A 22,972-nucleotide genomic window follows, 5' to 3' on the forward strand; every position below is an offset into this window, starting at 1 on the left:
TTCAATAATGAGCGTTGTTTTTAATTTAACTTCAGAAAAGGTCGTGCCAAGTTCTGAAATTTGGATTTTCTTAAAGTTACTAGTTTGGTTTGAAATTTGATTGTCAACTTCTAGACTTCTTAGTTCCCTTCTGCATTTGGGCAGCTCCCAGCACTGGTGTTTGCTTGCAGCTCTCAGTCTTTAGGAGCAGGAGTGATGGATTCACTCAGGACAGAGTGGCCCTGGGAAAAACTCACTTGAACAGTGGGTTAAAATGACTGAGCTGACCATGCCTGCACACCCTGGTACCCACATGGCTCTGTCCTTCCTGCTGCTGGGGATGCTGATCTGCAGAAGGGGTGATGGCATGAGATAAGTTGGCATGAGATGATGTGCAGAAACGACTGAGAAAGGCTCAGCAGAAGGTGGGGTGTGATCACGGCAACGACAGGAGTGCTGCCAGGGGAGAGGGGCAGAACAAGCACAGCTTCCTAACAGCCACTGCACTGGGGCTGGTTCAGTTTGACCCAGGCTGTGTTGATGTTAAAGCAAAACTGACTGTGCTGACTGGAGTTGTCTATAAAAAAATAAATTCATTTTTGTTGAAGAGATTCTGTTCTGCAAGTGTGTTTCCAGGTGAACCGGTACCAGGGGGAAGCATTGAGTCTGGTATGGAACTGAGTTCAGGAAAAAGCAGAGGGGAGGCTGAAACCCTTCCCTGGAGACAGCTCTGACCATAACATCAGACATGCCAAGGCAGCCAGAGCAGGGAATGATTCTTCCTTGCAAAAGTCTCAGCTCCAAGCTCTGCACTGTCAGGGGAGGCTGATGCAGCAATTCTGTCATCTGCACTGGGAATCTTGGGGGTGAGTCCAGACTATTCCTGCTCTATAAATAACTGTACTGTCAGTGCCAGCTGTGCACTGACTGTCCTGAATGGAGCAGCAGTGCTTGGAGCTGCCTGGGCACTGATCCATGGCACAAACTGCTGGCATGGGAAGGGGGGAGCCCACAGTCCTGGGGGGCAGGGGCAGGAACATGGGGTGGGCAGAGGGGGCAGCACTGCAGCCTCATCAGCTCACTTTCTAACACCACTGGTGCTGCTCCTGGTTCCACTCTGCCCCAGGGCAGCTGCTGGAAGCCAAAGGGCTGGACTTGCCCTTGCTCCTGACCCCTGAAGAGGTGAAGGCTGCCCTTCCCTGGACCCTCACAACCAAAGGTCTCAGGAGGCCATGACAGGCTCAGGTGGGCCATGCCCATGCAGGTAGGCAGCTCCAGCCCTCAGCTTGCATTGTCTTGGAAGCCAAGGGCTGGGCAGTTCAGTGCCAGGTCCCAGAGCTCTGGGAAAAGCCACTTTGGCTGACAAGGATGGGCAGAGCAAGTGGGTGCCAGCAGGAGGTGAGATCCCAGCCAGTGCCTCACCCAGCCTCAGCCCAGGGTGTGCACAGGGCTCCAGGGCACCTGGATGTGAGAGCTGGGGCTGAGTGACACCCCCTCCCTCAAGAGCTGCCCCCTGCCCTGATCCACACCCTGGCAGCTGCCTGAGCCACCTGAAATACCAACCAGGAACCAACACAGTGCTTCTCTCTGGGAAGAGAGCCCTGGGGAGCAGCAGAGCTGGTCCAGCTCCCAGGAAAGAGCCCTGAGAAACAGAAACAAGGCATGAATGAAGCTGCATCTGCACCAAGGCAAGCCTTGAGAAATGCTGCTGCTGGGCAAGGGGCCAGCAAGGACACAGAACACATGAATGGCAACATCACTCAGAGGAAATCACTTCTTTGCCAATCAAGATTTATTATTCAAGTCCAAAGATAAAGCAGCTGGAGACTCACACACACACACACAGCAGCAGCTTGAGGGGGAGGCCTGGCCCTGGAGTCAGGCACGCTGGGAGGGCAGGAGCTCAGCACAGGTCACCCCACACAAACAGCACAGAGCCTCAGCCCCTCCTTCCCCCTGAGCTCACAGGGTTGGTGTTCTCCTTCTCCAGCAGGCAACACCACCACAAGAAGGCTGGAGCAGCAGGGATGAGCCCTTTGGGGGGAGGAGGAGCATGCAGGACACAGCTGTGCCCAGCAGTGACCCCAGGGCATCCCTGGCTCACCCAGCTTCAGAGCTTCACCCTGGCAACAGCTGTAGAAGTAACAGTCCATGTTCACCCCACAGAACATCAGGGAGCAACATTTTCCACTCTCTGGAGCCCTAAAACTGTGTCAGCAGTGGGGTTTGCTGCTGCTGAGGCCAATGGTCCTGCCTGGGTGGTGTTTCCCTCATCCAGAGTCACATCCCTGCAGCTCAGCTGTTTCACACATCTCAGCTCCAGCCCAGCCTGAGCAGGGCTGCAGTGTTGGCCTCAGCAGTGCAAACAGGGATTTGCAAAGACATTTTTCAAGGCTTGTGGCAATGAATCCATGTGTGTGCCCTGGAGCAGCATGTCCTGCTCAAACCTCAAACCACAGCCAGTGCAGGGGCTGCTCCTACACCATGCTCTGCTGCCAGGTGGTCAGAAGTAAAAATGGATCAATTTAACAAGACAGACATAATCACTTCACCCTTCTTTGGTACACAAGCACTGATACCACAAGCACAGGGCACACTGAGTCCAGGAGCTGCTCAGAGATTCTGTTCTGCTATGTAACAAAACAAAACAAAAAGGAAAAAAAGGCACCACTTTCCAAGACCTGCTCCCAGCCACGTGCCTGGAATTCTTGCTGCTTTTTAAACACACACCATATTCAGAATTAATTTTATCCTTTCAGAGTCCAACTGGAAATCACCAGCTACCGTTTCCGCTCCCCTTTCTGTGTTCGTTTCTTCTCCTTCTCCTTCCTCTCCTGCTTGGCCAGCTTGTCCTTCTCCCTCTGCAGTTTATCCTGCTCTTTCTTCTTCTGGAACTCATCCCTCAGCAGCTCCCGCTCCAGTTTCCTGGCATTTAGCACATCCTCCACGTTGGTGTTTCTGAACAATGCTGGGCAGGGCTAAGGGCTCACAATGCTCTGCCTGAGGGCACCTGTGACACTGCCTGGGCACATGGGAGGTTTGTTTTTGTTCTACCTCCCCCCTCACCTTCTGACTCCCTGCTTCCTCACCAGGCAGGGATGGAACTGGGGAATGAGGAATGCAGAAAGGAGAAGGAATATCTGGTTGTTTGTCCAACCAGAAAAAACATTCTCTCCTAGAGAAGGAAGGGTCTGGAGTACAAGTGGCAGACGGAGCTGGGAAGGGGCTCAGCTTGGAGAAAAGGAGGCTTGGGGGGACCTCCTCATTCTCCACAACTCCTTGACAGGAAGGGACAGCCAGGTGGGGGTCAGGCTCTGCTCCCAGGGAACAGAGGGAATAACTTCAAGTTATGCCAGGAGAGGTTTAGGTTGGATATTGGAAAAACTGCTTCATGGAAAGGGTGGTCAGGCATTGGCACTTGGGGACAGGGGCCAGTGGTGGCCTTGGGAGAATGGTTGGACTCAATCCCAGAGGACTCTTTTTCTTTTCCAACCTTAGTGATTCTGGTTTTTTTCCTAGAAAAATGAGGTTGCCTACTGCTTCTTAAGACTGATATGTAAAAATAAATATCAAAATAAATATCAGGTTTGTAGAACCTGAAAGGAAGCAAACACCCAGGGCACAGCCTCGAGTGGGTTCAGCTGTGTGTGACATGTCTGAACACATGTGTACACATGTGTGTGTGCAGACAGACAGGTAAATACATGTTCCCAGTAACTTAGCTTTCATATTTAATTATGTGATAAAACCTGCTTCCATCTTCAATGTGCCAGCTGGGAGCTCAAGGATGGTCCCAGTTCTGAGGCAGACATGGCCCCTTGGTCCTGCCCACCCTGGGTGTTCAGCTGCCTCAAAGCTTCATTCCTGACAGGATTTCCCTCTCTGGACACCAGTCAACATTAACCTGATGTTCTGGGAGCATTGTCCTTATCAATTAGCATGATCTATGAAATTGCAAAAAGGTGGAAGAGGGAAAGAGGGGAGGAGAAGGCAATGAATGGCAGGGTTGGTCTGAGCGCTGCACTCTGAGCACACAGACTGTCACTGTCACTGTGAGCAAGGTCAGGGGACACAGGGAGAAAAACCAATCCCAGGGAGAGAAGGATGGGAAACTCACCATGGAGGCAAGCCTGAGTCACCAGGAATTGAAAGGATACATTTTTCTGATCCAATATTTACAGCTGTTGTCAATCCATCCTGTTCATCCCCACCAGTGAGAGAGTTAAGGAAACACAGCCACCAGTAATGATCTTGTGCTGGGCAGGGAAAAACTCATTCCTCAGCACCACAAAGAGTTAACTTCTAACCCTCCCACTCCACACACTCTCTCTGTAAAGGATTATTTCAGCAGATTTCTCCTGGGAAAGCTGCTGAGGGATGGGGGCACTCAGTGCTCTCCTGCCACACCTGAGCTAGGCAGTGCCACAAACACCCTCCCAGGAGCTCCCATGCTTTGTCCCTGGCAGTTATCATGAAGAAAGACTGCAAATCTTCCCCAGCAGACCCTGCAGAGCTGGGAGAGCATTGTTTGAGGGGGTTTAGAGCAGCTGATGTCCCTCAGAGCCCCCAGCAGTGCAGGAAAAGGATATTCCTCCTCGTCAGTCACGTTGGCATACTGGGCCAGGAGCGCAGCCTTCCTCTGCTTCTCCTCCTGGGACACCTCCTTGGGCTTCACCACTATCCTGGCCTGCTTCTCCATCATGCTGGCAATGGCCTGGACCTCATCTGGCAGCACAGGAGTGACAGTGTCAGCCCAGGCCACAGACAAGGCCACCAAGCCCCTGGTGTGCTCCCGTGTCCTGCAGGGGAAATGCACCCACCCAAAGGGAGAGATCTCACCCAAAAACACCCCTGAGCTTTTCCCAAGGGCATCAGTGGTGCTGCTCTGGGAATTCCAGCTGGGACCTGGGAGAGATGGAGCTGCTGAGGAGCCACCACGGGGCTGGGTAGGGCCAGCATGGGGCTGACACCCTGAGGTGACACCCTGAGGTGACAGTGATGGCACCCTGTGCTTCTCCTGGAGGGGAATTCCCTGGGCTGCACCCAGCCACCACCAGACACTGTTATTTATTTATGGAGCACACACTGTTATTTATTCCTGGAGGAAGGGGAGTTTCACAGTGAAAATGCAATCACTCAGGCTCTGGCTAATGAAAATCCATTTGACTCCAAATCACATTCTCTTCTGCTTCAAAGCAGCTTAATAAGTTTATTTAATATGTACTTAACCTCCATCAAAGAGAAATTCTGAAAAGCTGAAGTCAGGGATCAGTTCCATGCTCTCCCTTTCTTTCCAACCAAGAGAGACCAACAGCTGATTTACCTTTACCTTACAGATTTACCTTTTAACACTGAAATTCCACTGCCCATTTCCTAAACTGACATCTGGGTTTTGACACCAATTTTTGTTTTAGTCTGTTAATCACTTATCCTCAGGACTCTTATTTGGAGAGGATCCACACTTCAGTGGGGATTTATCCTTTTATGGAACCCCTGTGATATAATTTCACCCTGGAATTCCATGAATCCACACACACTGTGCTGCCTTTTTAGAACAAGAAAAATCCCTGTGGGTGAGCACTGTCAGGAGCAGCTCCAGCAATCCCAGTCACTTGTCCTCAAAAAGAATTTATTTTCTTTAATTCATAAAACAGCATTAACTTCTCCCTGTCCCCAGCCAAAGGCAAGGTGAGGCCAAGAGCAGAATTCCAGGATTTCTGGGGAAAGCCATGGATGCTGGGGCTGATGCAGTGACCAGGGAGTGACAATGAGCTCTTTGCAACAAGAAAATGCAAAACCAACAAAAAGCAGGATTTAGACCAAAGGGACATTCCATTGTCACAATCTCCTGTCAGGTCTGTGTCACTGCAATGTCACTGATCCTCCCAACTGCACAGGGACCAGGACAAACCTCCCACAGCTGAGGACAAGGGATGGACACAGGCACAGCAAGGAGCAGTGAGAGTTTATCAGCAGCCTCACAGAGCTCCCTGCAACAAACATTTATGGGGAAAAAAGGGAGAGTTGGAAGGGAAAATGTTGGAAGAGGAAATGAGGGGGGTGAGCAGCAGCAGCAGGGACAGCCCAGCTCTCACAGGGCACTGCAGTTGGACAAAGCAGCTGCTTTCCAGACTGCCCAGAGAGGAGCAGCATTATTTTTCTATTCCATAACAGCTGCAGTGCCAGCACTGAGCAGAGACAGCTCTGGATGTGCTGGGAAAGGTTTCTGAAAAAAGCACAGAATGGTTCAGGCTGGACCTTAATGACCATCTCACCCAAAAAAAATCATGTAGGGAGAAAAAAACCACACAAAAAAAAACCCCACCAAAACCACACACACACACAAAAACCCAAAGAAAACAAAAAACCCAAAACAAAACAAACAAATAACCAAACAACCACCACAAAAAAAAAATAAAAAAAAAAAAAAAAACAACAACAGAAGGCAAAAAACCCCACAAATAAGAAAAAATTATGAACCTAAAGAGCAGCAAATGCTGGGGCAGCCCAAAGTGAAGCTGCTCCTCCCCATGCCAGGTGAAAAGAGCAGCAATGGAGTGAGAGGCATTGGTTTAACTCCCAGCAGGACAAACACAAAATTCCCTTTGAGGTGAGGCCCTCAGCACTCTACCTTCTTTCTCCTCTTTGGAATCAACGACCTGGGAGTCAGACCACCTCTCCACAACCTCCCTGCACACATCATTCAAGAGATCTTCTTCCTAGAAAGGGAAAAGAGACTCCTCAGATTTGGAACAGAGTTGGCTGCTTCAAACAGCACCAGTCAGGCAAGAAAAGCAGCAGCTACAGAGGATCTGCAGGCCCAGCTCAGGAACAGCTTTTCAACCCAAATCTGCCTGTGGAACACACACAGGACTCTGGGATGCTTGGGATGTTTGGTCACTGTGCACAGGGACACTGACACACAGTGCAGGGGAATCTCTGCTCCAGTGTGGATCTGCAGGAGAATCTCTGCTCCAATGTGGATCTGCAGGAGAATCTCTGCTCCAGTGTGGATCTCCTTGAGAATCTCTGCTCCAGTGTGGATCTGCAGGTGAATCTCTGCTCCAATGTGGATCTGCAGGAGAATCTCTGCTCCCAGGTGGATCTCCAGGGGCTGCACTGCTGCCTCCCCATGGTCCCACCACAGAATCTCTGTGGAATCCCCTCCATGGTGCCTGGAGCAGCTCCTGACCCTGCAGAGCTCTCACAGCTTCTCACTCCTCTCTCCAGCTCTGCTCCTGCTCAGAATTTCTCTTTTTCTCTTGGTTAAATTTGTTCCCTAAAGGTGCTGAATGTCTTGGAGCCCATTTGGTATTTGCTCCATGGAACACAGGAGAGGCAAACACCACAGATGGAGTTCACAGAGCTCAAATATTTCCAAACAAACAAGAAATTATTTGGTTTGGCATTCAGTAAATACAGAAAAAAAATCAACCATGAAAAACACAGGTGAGGTGGATTCTGTCTGGTTTAAAAACTAGACAGAAATAGAACTTGATTTTAAATTTCTGGATTAGGAATGGTAGAAAATCCCTGGTGCAAGACATGAGCAGGACTGAGGAACCATGGACATGAGAGGAGATGTCACTGTGTGGTGATCCCAGGATGAGGGAGAGATGAGAATCTTGACTCCAGTTATTATTTTATTATTATTTATAATTTTATTTTATTATATTATTTATGATTTATTATTTTATTATATATATTATATTAAAATAAATGATATATTAAAAATATACTAAAATAATAGAAGAAAGGATTTCATCAGAAGACTACCAAGGAATAGAAAGGAATAAAGTTATAATAAAATCTTGTGATTGGCCATTAATTAAAAACAACCACATGAGACCAATCACAGATGCACCTGTTGCATTCCACAGCAGCAGATAATTATTGCTTACATTTCATTTCTGAGGCCTCTCAGCTTCTCAGGAGAAAAAGGATTTTTCATAAAATGTGTCTGTGACATCACTTGAGATGTCACCTTATTTTAACAGTGTTTGTGAAATTGAACAAAAAAAATCCCCTATAATTTGTGTATGGAATTAGGAGAAGAGAGTTGGCAAGAAAACCCCCAAATTCACCAAATAAAATACTGTTTCAACAGTCAGCACAGAAATAAGCACATGGTCTAAAAATAAACGAAAAAAAGACATTAAAAAAGAACAGACTACAAAGAATAATTACAAAGCCTGAGGGTTCAAGAGACAAAAATGTTTTATAGGAAAGGCAGAAAAATCGAAGTGAGCCAGAAACTGCAAATGAGGCTCTGGACTGGAGGGAACCTCACAGCTGCTCAGTCCTGGCAGCAGCACAGAAAGGAAAAGGGGAAACAGCAGAAAGCTGGAATATCAGGAAAGGGGAATATTCCAGCCAGGACACACTTCCCAGGCCTGGAGAGAGCCAGGCACAGCAATGGAGATGGAATGAAGTCTGGTAATTACAGGGAGGTTAATTAACTTCAACCACTTTGCAAAGACATCTGGCTCCATCCCTCAGCAGGCACCGTTTGCTTCCCAGGCTCTTTCAGGCTCCAAGGCCTGTAGCCATGATATTTTATGAAAAATCCTTTCCTTAGGATTTTTTCCTCCTGAGAAGCTGAGAGGCCTCAGGAACAAAATGTGAACAATGGTTATCTGCTGCTGTGGAATGCAACAGGTGCATCTGGGATTGGTCTCGTGTGGTTGTTTCTAATTAATGGCCAATCACAGTCAGCTGGCTCAAACTGTGAGGTCAGTCATAAGATTTTATTATCATTCCATTCCTTCCTTTCCTTTCAAGCCTTCTGATGAAATCCTTTCTTCTATTCTTTTAGTATAGTTTTAATGTAATATATATAATAAAATAATAAATCAAGCCTTCTGAAACATGGAGTCAAGATTGTCGTCCTGGGACCCCTGTGAACACCACCACCCAGTCCCTGTGGGGTTTGTGCTCCCACAGTGATATTTGGGAGGAAAACTGAGCAGACAGTTCCCAGCACTACTCATGAGTTAACATTTTACACTATTGTGAAAAATGCCAATCACTTGTTTTTAAAATTTTAAAAGTTTAATAGTAATAAAGTGGTTATAAAAAATAGTAATACAATTAGAGTAATAATAATTTGGACAAATTGAATTAAGACAATATGAGACAAGAGGGACAAAGTCCGGGTACCTTTTCTGGGCAGCAGGAGCCCAAAAAAGGACCCACATTAACAAAGGATTAACCCTTAAAAGCAACAGCCTGTTGCATATTCATACACTTCATACATGATGCATAAATTCCATTCAAACACAGGATTCTGTCTGGTCATCCTCAACTTCTTCCTCTGAATCCTGACAGCGCCTTCGAGGTGGGAAGAAGTTCATTTCTTCTGATAAGAGAGCAATAAATTCCTTTTCTCTGAAAGATTCAGGTGTCCTATGGCTGCTATCTCAGTGTGAGTCCTTTCTTTAAAAAAGTATCCTACACAGCATTGTTTCTATTTTGACACTTTTTATAACCTAAAACTATATTTAACGCACAACTTAAGAGAATTAATACAGCATTACTTTCTAACACAACACATATAATATTCATTTTAATATTTGCAAAAAGCCAATCATAAAATACATGCATTTTTCACAACTGTGAAACATCCATTTATGAAAAAGCCCGAGACACAAACACTGTAAAAATTATACAGGGAGGATTAGGAAGGGAAATCCCTCCCTGCACCCTCCTGGCTCCAGGAATGCGGCAGGGCAGAGGGAAGCGCTGCCACCCACGGCTGTTCCTGTCCATCGGGATCCCATTCCTGACAGCCAAGGCGGCTGTGAGCCACCACAGCACCACCCCACACCTTCCTCCAGAGGATTTACCATGAAATTCACCTCTCGGTGCCCACCTGGCACTGCCAGACCGCCCAGATTGCGGTGAACCCTGAGCGCTGCACCCAAACCAGGAGATCCCCGCGAACAGAACAGAACACGAACAGAACAGGGGGATCCCCTTCCACAGAGCTCCCACCAGCCCGAGGCGGGCACGAACCCCAAACAAGCACCAAAAACCCCACAAGGCTCTCGGGTGGGGGTTAAAAAGCCGCTAATGTGAGTGTCCTCCCAGTAATGTCCTTAAATTCACCTCTCGGTGCCCACCTAGCACTGCCAGACCGCCCAGATTGCGGTGAACCCTGAGCGCTGCACCCAAACCAGGGGGATCCCCACGAACAGAGCTCCCAGCAGCCCGAGCCTAGCACAAACCCCCAGACAAGCACCAAAAACCCCCCAAGGTTCACGGGTGAAGGTTAAAAACCCCCTGATGTGGGTGACCTCCCAGGAAAGGGGTGACCCGCTCTGGGAAAGGTCCCGAGAATGAGGCAGGAGCAAAGGGAATCCCTGCTCACCCACGGCTGTTCCTGTCCGTCCCAGCCCCAGCGGGATCCCATTGCTGACAGACAAGGCGGGTGTGAGGCACCAGAACCCCAAACAAGCACCCGAAACCCCACAAGACCCTCGGGTGGGGGTTAAAAACCCCCTGCTGTCGGTGTCCTCCCATAAGGGGGTGACCCGCTCCGGGAACGGGGTGATGCCGGGAGCCGCCCCGCCCGTCCTGCTCCCTGTGGAGGCCGCAGCCCCTCTGTGGGCAGCAGGGGAGCCCCGGTAGGAGCGTTCATCAGCACAGGGAGGACGGGGAGACCCCGCTAGCCCGGTGCGGCGGAGCGACCCCCGCCCTTACCAGGCAGGCGGCCAGCACGGCCCGCAGCGCCTCCAGCCGCTCCTCATCGCTCTCCTCCTCCCGCAGCAGCCCCTCGATGTAGGCGCCGTACACGGCTCGGTCCAGCCCCAGCGCGTCCAGGCGTGCTGCCAGCCATGCCGGGAAGGGCGGCGGCTCCGGGAGCAGCATGGGGGCCGCGATCGGCATCGCCATCGCCATCGGCGCCGCGCCCGCCCCGCCGGGCGCCGCCATCTTGGGCCTGCAGAGGGAGAGGACGGCGGCCGCGGCGGGACAAAATTGTGGCGCCGGCGGGAGAGCAGGCAGCGCGGTCAGGCTCGGTGCGGCCGTGCCCAGACCGGAGCGGCGGGGCCCGGTGTGCCCCGGTGTGCTCGGTGTGCCCTGTCTACCCCCTGCGCCACCTACGCCTTTAACACAGCTTCTCCTTTCCCCGCAGAGCGGCTTCGCGGGGAGCGGCGCGTCCCTTCGCGGCCGCCGTGCGGGGCGGGGCGGGCGGCGGAATTTAAACACGGCCAAGCGGCGGGCTCCAAGCCGGGCAGGGCCATGGCTGGCACGGCCTCCCCTCGGCCCCTCCGCGGACAGTCCTTCTACCTGGACCTGCCCAGCGGCCGCAGCGCCCGGGACCTGGCGGAGGCCATCGGGCGGCTCGGCGGGGTGAGCTCGGGTCGGGCCTGTGAGGGGCTGGGGGTGACCCGGGACTGCGGGGGGCTCTAGGGGGGTGCCTTGGGGTGGCCTCGCCCCTTTTCTAACTCTGCAAATTTTTAAAAGTTTCCTGATTTTCTTGTTTTTCCGATGAACCGGTTCCCTTCCCCGCTCTCCCGCAGTGGAGCTGGTGGAGGTCGCCGCTGTCCCCGCGCTCCGGCCCTTGGGGGTCCCTGGGCTCGGGATCTGCCCTTCCCTCCCGACATTCCAGGTGTTCTGGCCTTTCCTCCCAAAATTCCAGGTGTTTTGGCCTTTCCCTCCCGACATTCCGGCTGTTCTGGCCCTTTCCTCCCAAAATTCTGGCTGTTCTGGCCTTTCCCTCCCAGTGTTCCAGGTCCAACGAGCGCTGGAAGGACTGGTGTGGACTGGTCTTCTCCTGGGGACAGAGCCTCTTTCCCTCCCGACATTCTGGCTGTTCTGGCCTTTCCTTCCCAACATTCTGGGTGTTTTGGCCTTTCCTTCCCAACATTCCAGCTGTTCTGGCCTTTCCCTCCCAATATTCTTGATCTTCTGGCCTTTTCCTCCCAACATTCCAGGTCCAACCAGTGCTGGAAGGACTGGTGTGTGTGTATTTCATCTCTCTGGTTCCCTCCTGCCCTATTGCCTGTGGAGCTGCTTGCCCAGTTGTTCCCTTTCTCCTTTATTTGTCTAAAACTGGTTATACTCTTCCTCTGAGGGGGACAGAGCCTCTTTCTCTCCCAACATTCCAGGTGTTTTGGCCTTTCCCTCCCAGTATTCCAGGTGTTCCAGGTCCAACTTCCTTCCAACTTCCAAGCTGGAAGGACTGATGTGTGTATGTGTTTCATCTCTCTGCTTCCCTCATCCCTCTGTGGAGCTGCTTGCCGAGTTGTTCTTTCTCCTTTATTTGTCAAAAACTGGTTATTTTCTCCTGGCGACAGAGCTCCTTTCCCTCCCAACATTCCAGCTGTTTTGGCTTTTCCTTCCCAACATTCCAGGTGTTCCAGATCAGGCCAGTGCTGGAAGGACTGCTGTGTGTATGTGTTTCATTTCTCTGCTTCCCTCCTCCCTCTGTGGAGCTGCTTGCCCAGTTGTTCCCTTTCTCCTTTATTTTTCTAAAACTTGATACACTCTCTGAGGACAGAGCTCCTCCAAGCTGATCTATGATATCCAGGTTGTTTTCCTCAAATGTTGGGGTTTTTTTTTTTTTTTTTCTGAAAGCACTGTAGGTGACAGAGTCCTAGATGTCTGGATCTGAATTTTTGGGGTTTATTTGCAGTGAATCTCTAGGGCATCACAGGATCTCCTGGTTGGTATGGAATGAAAGAAGGAATGTGTATATTCCTGCTGTGTGTGGGTTGAGCCCAGCTTTGTTCAGCAGAACTCTGCCAGCTCAGGGTCAGGCCCTTGCAGAGCTGCTGTGTTCTGTCTCTCTGCAGGTGACAGAAAGCTTCCTCAGCAAAGAAGTCACCTGTGTGGTGTCCAGCAACAGAGAGGCCAAGAGGGGTCAGCCCAGGGCTCGGGAGGAGAAGCAGAACAACCCAAGTGCAGAAAGAACAAAATCCACGAGCTCAGTGCCTGCTGTCCCCAAAGGAACCCCAAACAGAGCTCACCAGAAGCCACCCTACACTGTAAGAGCTACAAGGGTTTTGTCCAAAGACACCCTACACTGTGAGAACTACAAAAGTCTGGAGGGGCAGAATCTGGGGCCAATTTTGGAAGGTGGAGTTGTTCCTGCTCTGAGCAAATATTCTGTGTGGTTTTTTCCCTGCTCTGTTCTTGTTTCCCTGGCTGTCCTTATTCATACTCTGGTATTTTGTGTCTGCCATCATTGTGCATGTCACAGATTTGGGCTGTAATCAAGGAAATCTGGAATGGCAGAGGATGTGGAGGCCATGGCTGGTTCCCAGAGGTGTAGTGAGAAAAAACAGAAATATAGACAGAGGAAAGCATTGCAGACTCTGGGTAGTCACAGGGCAAGGCCCCTGTACCCTGGAGGAGATCCATGAGGGCCTCCTGCAGGAAGGGGCTTCTCCTGGTCCCGTTTTTCTCCTGGTCCCATTTGCCTCTTGGAGCTGGGCTTTCTGCTCACAAATCCTTGTGGCCAAGCTCCAACATCCCACCTGGAATGTGGTGTCTGGGGAAAAGCAGCTGCCCCAGCCCAGGCCTGGGGAATCTCTGCCAGCTGGAGCAGAAGCACCTGCAGTGGGAATGCTGAGCTGCAGAGTTCTCTCCCAGTTTTTGTCCCCTGTCCTGGCTCCCAGCACTGTCCCTTGTCTTACAAAGAGCTGACCCAATCTGCTGAGGCTGTTGGCTCAGTTCCCAGGATGTTCCTAACCCTGGCCAACATCTTGAGATGCCTGGAGAACAGGAGGACCTGATCTTTCTACAAATCCCTGATAGGAGATTGTAGCCAGGTAGGGCTTGGTCACTTCTCATGGGTAACAAGTGACAGGACAAGAGGAAACAGCCTCAAGCTGTGCTGGGCAGGTTTAGATTGGATATTAGGGAAAACAACTTCATGGAAAGGGTTGTCCAACCCTGGCACAGCTGCCCAGGCCAGTGGTGGAGTCCCCATCCCTGCAGGGATTTAAAAACTCAGTGGATGTGGCACCTGGGGACATGGCTCAGTGGTGACCTTGGCTATACTGGGGAGGAGTTGGACTTGACCTTACAGAGCTTTTCCAGCCTGAAGAATTCCATGATGCAGCAGGCACTTTCCAAACTAAATTGCTGCTCCCTCCTGGCTCACTCTGGAGCTTTCATTTCCCTGCTGGTCAATAATTCCAAGCCTTGGCTGCTGCTGGTGGTGCAGTTGAGTGGTTCTGTCTGCAGTTTGCATTCTCTGAAAGGCTCTCTGGACTAGCAGAGTGTGAGGATCCCCAGGGATTGTTGCTCTCCAGCTCTTTGGGGAACCCCAGGGATTGTTGCTTTCCAGCTCTTTGGGGATCCCCAGGGATTGTTGCTCTCCAGCTCTTTGGGGATTGTTGCTTTCCAGCTCTTTGGAGATCCCCAGGGATTGTTGCTCTCCAGCTCCTTGCCATGACCTGCTCATGTCTCCTCTCTCCACAGGCACTGCTGAGCAGGGGGAAGGAGCTGCTGAACAAGGCCATGAAGAACCAGGTGAGCAGCCTTGGATGGGCTCTGCTGGGGCTGGGTGTGCTCAGAGCTCTGCTGAGCACAGCAGAACCAGTGCCAGCCTTCCTGCAGAGCCCCTGCCCTGCTGACAGAGCAGATCCTGGGGCTGGGAAAGGCACAAAGCAGTTGCTTGTGGCCTGCAGGAGGTTGTGTAGTGCTCCTGGTCACTATTTCTGGAGCCAAGGCATCCAGTGTTACACCTCTGATACCTCTCCCAGCCAGCTGGGTGCTCAACACAAGAGAATTATTAACACTAGGCCTGTTGTTAGATGAATTTTTAGCCTAAAAAGAACTGAAAGCAATGTAGCTGGGGCAAAATGCTCCCCTGCAGTCCTTTCCCCAGATAAATCTCAGTGCCCACTTAAAAGCTCATGCTGATTAAATAAACACCTGCCCAAGGTGCTGCTGTTAATTTGGGATGGATAAAGCATGAGCTCCGTCCTTTACTGCTGTGCCCTGATTTCTGTAGCAGCCACACTGTCAGCTGGGCAGCAGGAAGGGCTCTGAGCTCAGTTTAGAGCTGAGCTTTGAGCTGGGCTTTGCCAAACCTCTCTGTGCAGGACACCTGCAGTGGCAGCAGCATCCTCGCCAACGCTCGCCTGTGGGGAGTCCAGATCCTGCACGTGGATGGTATCCTTCACTGTGGGCTGCAGGAGCCTGCTGGGAATGAGGGGTTTTGGAGACAGGTGGAGCAGAAGGGATGGAAGAAAAGTAGAACAGAAGGAAGAAATTGCAAGCAAATCTCCTGGAGTGATGCCATGCTGGCCTGGCTGAGTGATGCCATCCTGCCCTCAAACACGTTTGTACAGAATGTGCCACTGTCACATTTGCAACAGCAAGCACATTGTCATCTACTGAAGGTGGAACATTAGGAAAATTTGTTCCAAAAAGACTGTTTTTATTAATTAACCTGGAAGTACAATCATGAAAAGGGCAGGATTTGATCTGGTTGAATTAGGAAGTGCTGGTGTTTGAGGACCTGTTCTGGAAGGCACCTCCTGTCCCCATGATGGATGGGGAGGGGGTGATGGGAAAGGCAGATGGTGGAGCTCTGATACTAAGAATAGGTGTGGAGTAAAAGGTTCCTGAGTGTCTGGTGACAGTGACATACAGCTGTGGCTGAGCCTGTCTGGTTCCTGTCCCTGGGCCCTGCTCTGTGTGCTGCACAGCTCCTGCCAGTGTCTCCATCCTGCAGAGCCCCAGAGCCTCCAGCTCTGCCAGAGAGCAAACAGAGGGGCTCAAAATGTTCTCTTGGACCATTCCTGCAGGCTCCATCTTCTCCCAGTGTATTAGGGGGGTGGGCTGCACTCTGAGGGAACAGCTCCCTTCCCTGGCTCAGCTTTGGCTCTTTGACATCCCACCTGCACAGAAATGTTGTCCTATGCCCAGCAGCTGCTGCGAGCCATCTCAGGAGCAAGGAAGCAGTGCCAGAAGACAGAGGTAACAATTTACCTGCAGCCAATTGCAGCAGTTCAGGGTTTGGACAGTTCTTGTAGCAGCTTCAGTGCCAGTGGGGCAGTCAGGGGGATGCTGGATCCAATCTGGTGCTTGTGTTAGTGGTGAAGATGAAAAAAAAAATCAAAGAATATAAAGTTGGGGGTAAATCCAGCTGAGAATGAGGCAGCTGTTGCTAAATATCAGCATTCATAGCACAGCTAATGCTGACTTTAACCCTAAGGGTCATGGTTTAACCCCAAATGGCAACTCAGCCCCACACAGCCACCCTCTGGGATCCCCTGGGATGGGAGAGCAAAAGTGAGAAAGCTCATGGATTGAGATAAAGGTGATTTAGTTAGGAAAGCAAAAACCACACACACAAGCAAATCAAAGATGATGATGATATGGGTGCTACACTGGCTCACCAAAGGATTGGTTAATGCATTGGAGAGGTCAGAGGGAAGGTGGGATGTAAGGATAGAGCATGGCAGCCTTTATTAAATAATTATATTTCATATATTTAATTTATTAAATAATTATATTTAATATAATACTATATTACTAACCTAGTATTTCAGCTAACCCTGGGTAATTTGGGAGGCAGAATGAGGGGAGGTGCTCTGGGTGGTACAGGAGCTCTGAAATGGTGGGTGAGGCTGCTGCAGCTCTGCTTGTGCTGCTCCCATGCTGAATGTGTCCCTTTTTCCTCTAGGTGAAATGCCCTGCCTCCAAATCCAAAATTCACAGAGGTAAGGCCTGGAAGTTTTGCTGCTGTTTATGCTCAGACGTGGAGCTGCTTGGAGAAGCCTCATTTAGAATTTGAAATGCATCAAAACCTTTGGCAATCCCAAAATATGCCAACTCTTCAGGCAGTTCCACTTGAATGGGCTCTGCTACTCCTTGTTGGAGTCTGGCTGCAGCCTCCCAGGACAGCTGAGGATCTTTGATGTCACAGTGTGTTTCAAAATCCTAAAAACCCTTTGCTGCCAGCTCCCAGAACAGAGAGAACAGTTCTGCTCACTGAATCCAGCAGCTTCAGGGAGGTTTTGAGGAATAATGCATCCTGCAGAGGAGAGCGTGTTCCTCCCAGCCCACTCACTTCTGCTGGGCTGAGATGTGCTGCTGAGACACCGAGCTGGGGATGGCTCTGGCAGGCAGGAGGGAGGGGGAACAGCCAGGTTTTCATCTCATCTCATCTGCAATTAGACAGAAATTGGGGCTGAAATTGGCACTGCTGACGTCAGCTGGGTCTGCGACTTGTGTCGGTTTGGAGCAGGCTCCAGCCTGGGTGGTGTGTGAGACACACTTGGGAGTTAGTTCCCAGTTTGGGGTGCTGAAGAAAGGCTCAAGAAGCTGTTGGATGTCTCAGATTGTGCCTGAAAGCTCTGAGATCTGCTCCGAGGTCTCACAGTGGCATCAGAGCCACTGCTGGGATCACTCACCCATCTGAGCTGGATCTGGGGCCTCTCTCTCAGAAGTGCTGAGCATTTGGCAGTGTTTGCATGGAAAAAACTTGATCCTGTACTGAAATAGCAGCTCCAGTGACGTGGCAGCACATTTGAGGCAAGCAGAGGGTGAGGCTGGTGAGGACAGGTGGGCTCAGCCTTTCTGGGGAAGGAGGGTGAAATATCTTTGGGAAAAAATAGCATTGAGTGCCAGGATCACGAGCAAACAAAACTCCTCGCCCTTCAGAGACCATGAGGGAGGCAGGAGAGGCTTGGTTTCAGGGTCAGGCAGATGCCTTGTGGGAACACCTTGGTGTTTTTTTGTTTCTTAGCCAGATCAGGACTCAGGTTTCCAAGGTGAGCGTAATGTGAGTGGAACCTACAGAGCAGGAGGGACCTTGGAACCTCCCCTCCCAGCCTGGCTCTGAAAACATTTTCCCTCAGTGCTCTGCTGAGGCTCTTTTGCTCTGTCCTTGCTCTCCAAAGGAAGCAAAGCTGCTTTGGGAGCTGAGCAGAGGCCAGATCCTGCTCTCGAGCAGTGTCCTGGTGCCAGGCTTGGCTGGCTGCACCTTGGTTTGTCTCCAGCATCTCTTGCTGCTTTGACATCCCCATCCTGGCCTGAGCCAGGCTGATGAGCCAGGTTCTGCACTTGAGGCAGGGTGAATGGAGGAAAAGGAGCTGGAAGTTGTTGCAGCTGCTGCAGTTCCTGAGTTCCCTCCTCATACTCAGTGACGCATTGTGGGGGGATTGTGTGACAATTTTTGGGGCTGGAATCAGAGAACTCAGGGTTAGGTCAGTGGCTGTGTGGCTGAGGAGGCATTAAAGATGTGAGGGGATGGCTGGATACCCTTCCAAAAGTGGAAATGTCCCGTGGTTGGGCTGCCTGGGGTTTGCTCACCCCACTGCAAACTTGGATCAGGGCTGTTGGGGTCACCCAGAGATGTTTTGTCTGTGCTTGGCCACCACTTGGCATTCACCAGAGCCAGAAGTTGTGATGCACTCAGCTCTGGAGCCCAGTTCTGTTGGGGAATGAGTGTCTTAATAGGGAATTTGGCCAGGAAAACTAACCAGGTTTCTCTCTGGCAGGAAAATTGAAGCCCCCTTTTCTGAAAGTTGAAGACCAGAGCAGGTAAATGAGACCTTTCTAAATATCCTACCCTAAAACCTAAAACCTCTCCTTCCCTGGTTTCATTCCTGCCCATGAGGCTGCCCTGGCTTCTGTGCAGAGCCTGTTCCACTCTGGGAATTGATTCTCTCCTAGAGGGAGGCAGATGGAGTTTAGAGAAACAATCCAGGTGTCTTGTGTGTCAGGGAGAAAAAAGGTGTCAAACGAGACTTGACAGCAGTTTCCTTCCTTGCTCACATTCCCTGTGTGATCCTCCGCAGGTCACTTAATCCACCCTCAGCAGAGAGGAGTGAGATTGAAGCACAGGAGGTCAGGGCCTGTAACTTGAGGCCAGCCTTGGGCACAGGGGACCTGATCCCTGTGGTGTTTCTGAGGAGTTTGTAACTCTACCAGCATCCACGGGGCCAATTAATTATTCCAAAGGCAACATTGAAGGCATCTCAATTAAGAGTCAGATATTGGGGTTTACATCTGCATGCACTGAAGTGTGAGGGGAGAAATGTGGGAATCAAAACCTTCCTGTACAGTGGGGTAGCTGGAAATGCTGCACTGCTCTGAGCTGGGACAAAAAAATGGAATTTGGGCTGAGCAGGCAAATTTGCCTTCTGTCCAAAACATTGGGGCTGTTACTGGGAGCTGGTTTTAACACTTTAAATGTGTTCAATGGAATGAGAATTTCATTCTCATGTGAAATCAGAAATGAGAACTCTGGCACAGCCCCAGGAGAGCACTGGGCAGCATCTCCTCATGAATGAGGTGGCACCTTGAGCCCCTCCAGGCTGCAGGAGGGACAGCTCTGAAGCCTTGCCATGACTCTGATGTCCTGATCTGCTGCTTCCAGGCAATTCAGGCCCTTCCATCACCAATTCCAAAGCTTTCCTGCCCTCAACTTCCTGGCACCCAAAAGCTCCAGCCCATTTGAGCCTCTGAAAAGCCTCTCCAGTTCCTGCCAAGCCAGGTAGGCTGCAGCTCCTTCTGTGTTTAACCCTGCTCACTGCTGGTTCCTGGGCTCTGGGAGCCACCAGCCTTTGGGGGTGGGCACAGGGAGCCCTGTGCTGTCCCTGCCAGGCAGGGTGACCCTGTGCTGTCCCTTGCAGGGCTGCTGAGGGCTGTGCCCTGCACAGCACTGGGGGGAAGAGCCCTCGTTCCACACACGTCACCATGCCCAGGAAAAGGAGGGGGTTCTGTGAGTGCTGCCAAGAGACCTTTGAAGAGCTGCAGAAGGTAAAGGTTCCCCTGGGAGCTGGTTCCTTGCAGGAGTTGTGGGGAGCACTCAGAGGCTTTGTTAATTGTGTCATGCTCGTTAGCAGTGCGAGCTCCTTGGGGAGGAATTGCTGCATCCAGCAGGATCTGCCTCTGAGCTGGGAATGTGGTCAGAGCACAGGGGGTTTGAAGGTTGGTTTGAAGGTTGGAGCACAACATGCTCCTCTCTTGGGGTGCCAGAGCCTCAAGGATCATCCTGCTGCATGATCCATAAGGTGAAGAGGCTGCTCCATGGGGCACAGGCAGGTTGGAAAGGTGAGATGAGATTTTTTTTTTAGGTGCCAAGCAAGGGGGCTTTCAGAGCCCAGCTGTTAGTGCCAGACAGTGGTGGTGCAGTCTGCTGCTGGGGAGGAAATGGGAAATTCCTGTGGGCTTCTCTTGGATCCAGACACAGCCCCCTCATCAGCAGGAGCATGGAACGGGACACTGTGTGTTCCCAAACCTGGCAGACATTGCCTCTGTCCCTTTGCCCTCTGGTCTCTTGGGCTGTGGGAAGTGCAAATTCCCCTCCTGGCAGAGCTGTGAGTGTTGTTAAAGGGTCTCTGCCACCTTCCAGCATCTCCAGAGCCCCCAGCACCAGAGGTTTGCCCAGGACAGCTCCCAGTACATCCCTGTGGACCGGGTCATCTCCCAGCTCACCAACAGCTTCCTGGAGGGCTCAGCCAAGTAAGTCTGGGGATCTGGGAACTCCTGGAGCCCAAGGGCAGCAGACATCCATGGAATGGGGTGCCTGTGCCTGAAGCAGGGCCAACTTGGTACCTCCTGGGCAAATTTCAGACAAACAATGGGAGATGTTCCTGCATTTCCATGGGGTTTCTCCTTCGGGGAACTCTCCATGGACTCCGAGTGCCTCCTAAATTAGAAAGGGCAGCTGAGCCTTCCTCTTCTGCCCCTGCTGCTCTGTAGCCCCCCTGTGCCTGGGCACTGGGCTGAGGAGCCTGAGCTCCCTTGTGCTGCCCATCTCTGCCAGCAGCAGAGTCATTGTGAGCCTCAGCAGGCTAAAACTGCTTCCCTGCTCCTGAGCAAGGGCTGCAAACACCCTGCAGTGCAGGAGAGAGGTTTTGTCTCCCTGGGGGGAGTGTTTGTTGCTGGGGCTGGGTGAGCATTAACTGATGGTTCCTCCCAGGGTGCCCTGGTCCTGCCTGGCAGATGAACGTGTGGTGCCTCAAGCACACAGCACTGGAGGAATGAAGCTGCTGCCAGCTGAGCTGGGAGAGGAAGGGGAGCAGCCTGAGCAGGATGCTGTGGAGCTGATAACAGATACAGAGCTGGATCATGGCCTGAAGACCCAGGGACATTCCCCCTGCCTGCCCAGGGACGGGGTCACAGATCCCACAGGAGGAGGGGACTTGTCAAAGCCCAGCTCCCTGCAGCTGCCAAGGGGAGCAGGGCTCAGCAGAGGGGTCTGTGCTGCCCATGGTGCCATGGGGGAGGCTGGGCTGGGGGCTTTGGGTTTAGATTTGGCTCCTGAGCTGGGCTGGGGGCCTCATGCATCACCCACTCCTGTCAGAGAGGCAGTGGCTTCTTCATGTGAACCTGTCAGCCACCCTCCCCAAGACCAGGCTGCCTCCAGGAAGCGCCAGCTGTGCTCCAGACACAGCTCCCAGGTGGCAAAGAGGCCCAGGCTGGAGCTGGGTTCTGGCGTGTCCCCCCTGGGTGAGCAGATGGGGGCACAGGGTGCAGGGCAGGTGTCTGAGCCAGCCCTGCCTGCCTTGGGGAGGGCTGGCAGCCTGCCCCTGGGCACAGAGCTCTCCAGCAGTCCTCACAGCTCCCTTGCTTTGGATCTGTGCCTGTGTCAGAGCCCTGGGGGCCCTGTATCCCAGCCAGCACCCCCAGGAGCAGTGGCTGCAGGTTGGCATGCTGGGCAGGCAGCTGCAGCCAGCACTGTCACTGAGCGTGGCCGGAGCAGGGACAGTGACAGCACGCCCAGGGATGGCAGCAGGCCTGCTCTGGAGGGCACAGCGAGCAGGACCAGCTGCCCTGCTGGCTGCCTGCCCTCTCCCACACTGCCCCTGGCTGCAGCCAGATGTTGCTGCTGTGTCAGGGCAGCGCCAGCAGCAGCCCCTGGAGCTCCCGGTGTCCTCCTGCCTCCTCCCCAGCGCCCCCAGGCTGCTCCCGGCTCCAGCAGGGGCTCCTCGGGGTCACACTGGGCTGTGCAGCTCCTCCCGGGCTGCAGCATTCCAGCTGTGGGCAGGGATTTGCTGCAGCCCCAGGGCAGGGTGAGGGACAGCGGGTACGAGTCCCGGCTCTGCTCCGTGCTCAGGGAGGCGGAGCTGGACAGGAGCTGCAGGAACTGCTGCACTGAGACACGAGGAGCCTCTTTCCCCATCCTTGGAACGTTGTTTGGCAGCTAAAAGCATCTCCAGGCTGCTCTGTGGAGCCTCAGTGGGAGCTGGGATGGGATTCACCAAGGCACCCTCTGTGTCAGGAGCAGGAGGGACATCCAAGGGTGAGGACAGCCCTGGCAGCCTGGGCAGCTCTTCTGGTGGGAATTGGTGGGGATGCAGTGGCTTCCTTGGCTGTGATCTTCCCTCCTCTCTGCTGGCCACGTTCAGAGCCAGCAGATTCCTCACAAGACTCATCACTGACCCAGTGGTGCCTCTGGAAGTGTCCACCCAACATCTGTGTGCTCCTTACCCTTCCAGAGTTCTTCCTCTCACATGGTCCCCAGAGCTGCAAGGATTTGTGAGAGAAGGGTCACGGGGATGAGATTTGTGCTCTTGTTGTGATCTGGGCGTTGTCTTTACATATTTTCAGATGGTTTTAACTTGTTTGGGTATTTTTTTACAAACGTTTGAACTTTTGAAATAAAATGGAGGGATGAGATTCTGCTCTGCCTTACTGTGGGAATGTGGCTGGGGGCAGGAGCAGAGCAGTAAGGGTTGGGTGGAGGAAGCTTTGTGGGCAATGGACACCATGATGAAGGGGGTCCAGCCCCAGAACATCACCCCATCTTTGGTTTGCCAGAGGAGTGTGGCCAGCAGGCACTGGGAAGCTCCTGTACCCAGTGCAGGGGTGGTGCCCAGCAAGGAGGGGTGTGGAGAACCTGGAGAACATCTTGTTCACCTCTCCTGGGCATGGAGCTGAGGGATGGAGGTCAAGGGTGGGCTGGAGGATGTTCTGGAGTGTTTAAAGCAGCCTGTGGCTTCTTGAAGGGCAGTTCCAAGCAGAATGGAGCCACCCTTCTGTGGTGCCAAGCTGCTTCCAGGTGTGGGTTGGGAAAAGG

The 22,972-nt window shown here is 52.1% G+C and overlaps 2 protein-coding genes across 2 annotated transcripts; one reads left to right on the forward strand and one right to left on the reverse strand.

Annotated features, from left to right (window-relative positions):
* Nucleotides 1-1,749: 1,749 nt before the first annotated feature.
* Nucleotides 1,750-11,074, reverse strand: CCDC43 (coiled-coil domain containing 43). Its single transcript, XM_058041845.1, has 5 exons — nt 10,681-11,074; nt 6,611-6,698; nt 4,569-4,704; nt 4,137-4,192; nt 1,750-2,947 (listed from the first exon to the last, which is right to left on the reverse strand). The coding sequence occupies exons 1-5, from the start codon at nt 10,909-10,911 to the stop codon at nt 2,760-2,762; spliced, it is 699 nt and encodes a 232-aa protein (XP_057897828.1). The 5' UTR covers nt 10,912-11,074; the 3' UTR covers nt 1,750-2,759.
* A 146-nt stretch (nt 11,075-11,220) lies between these two features.
* Nucleotides 11,221-22,514, forward strand: DBF4B (DBF4 zinc finger B). The gene is made up of 11 exons (XM_058041761.1): nt 11,221-11,331; nt 12,777-12,968; nt 14,410-14,460; nt 15,036-15,105; nt 15,845-15,915; nt 16,625-16,661; nt 18,444-18,486; nt 19,325-19,441; nt 19,581-19,707; nt 20,303-20,412; nt 20,873-22,514. Exons 1-11 carry the CDS (start codon nt 11,221-11,223, stop codon nt 22,098-22,100), a joined length of 2,157 nt encoding a protein of 718 aa, XP_057897744.1. The 3' UTR covers nt 22,101-22,514.
* Nucleotides 22,515-22,972: the final 458 nt, after the last annotated feature.

The sequence above is a fragment of the Melospiza georgiana genome, chromosome 28 (genome assembly GCF_028018845.1).
Source record: "Melospiza georgiana isolate bMelGeo1 chromosome 28, bMelGeo1.pri, whole genome shotgun sequence".
Classification (NCBI taxonomy): Eukaryota; Metazoa; Chordata; class Aves; order Passeriformes; family Passerellidae; genus Melospiza; species Melospiza georgiana.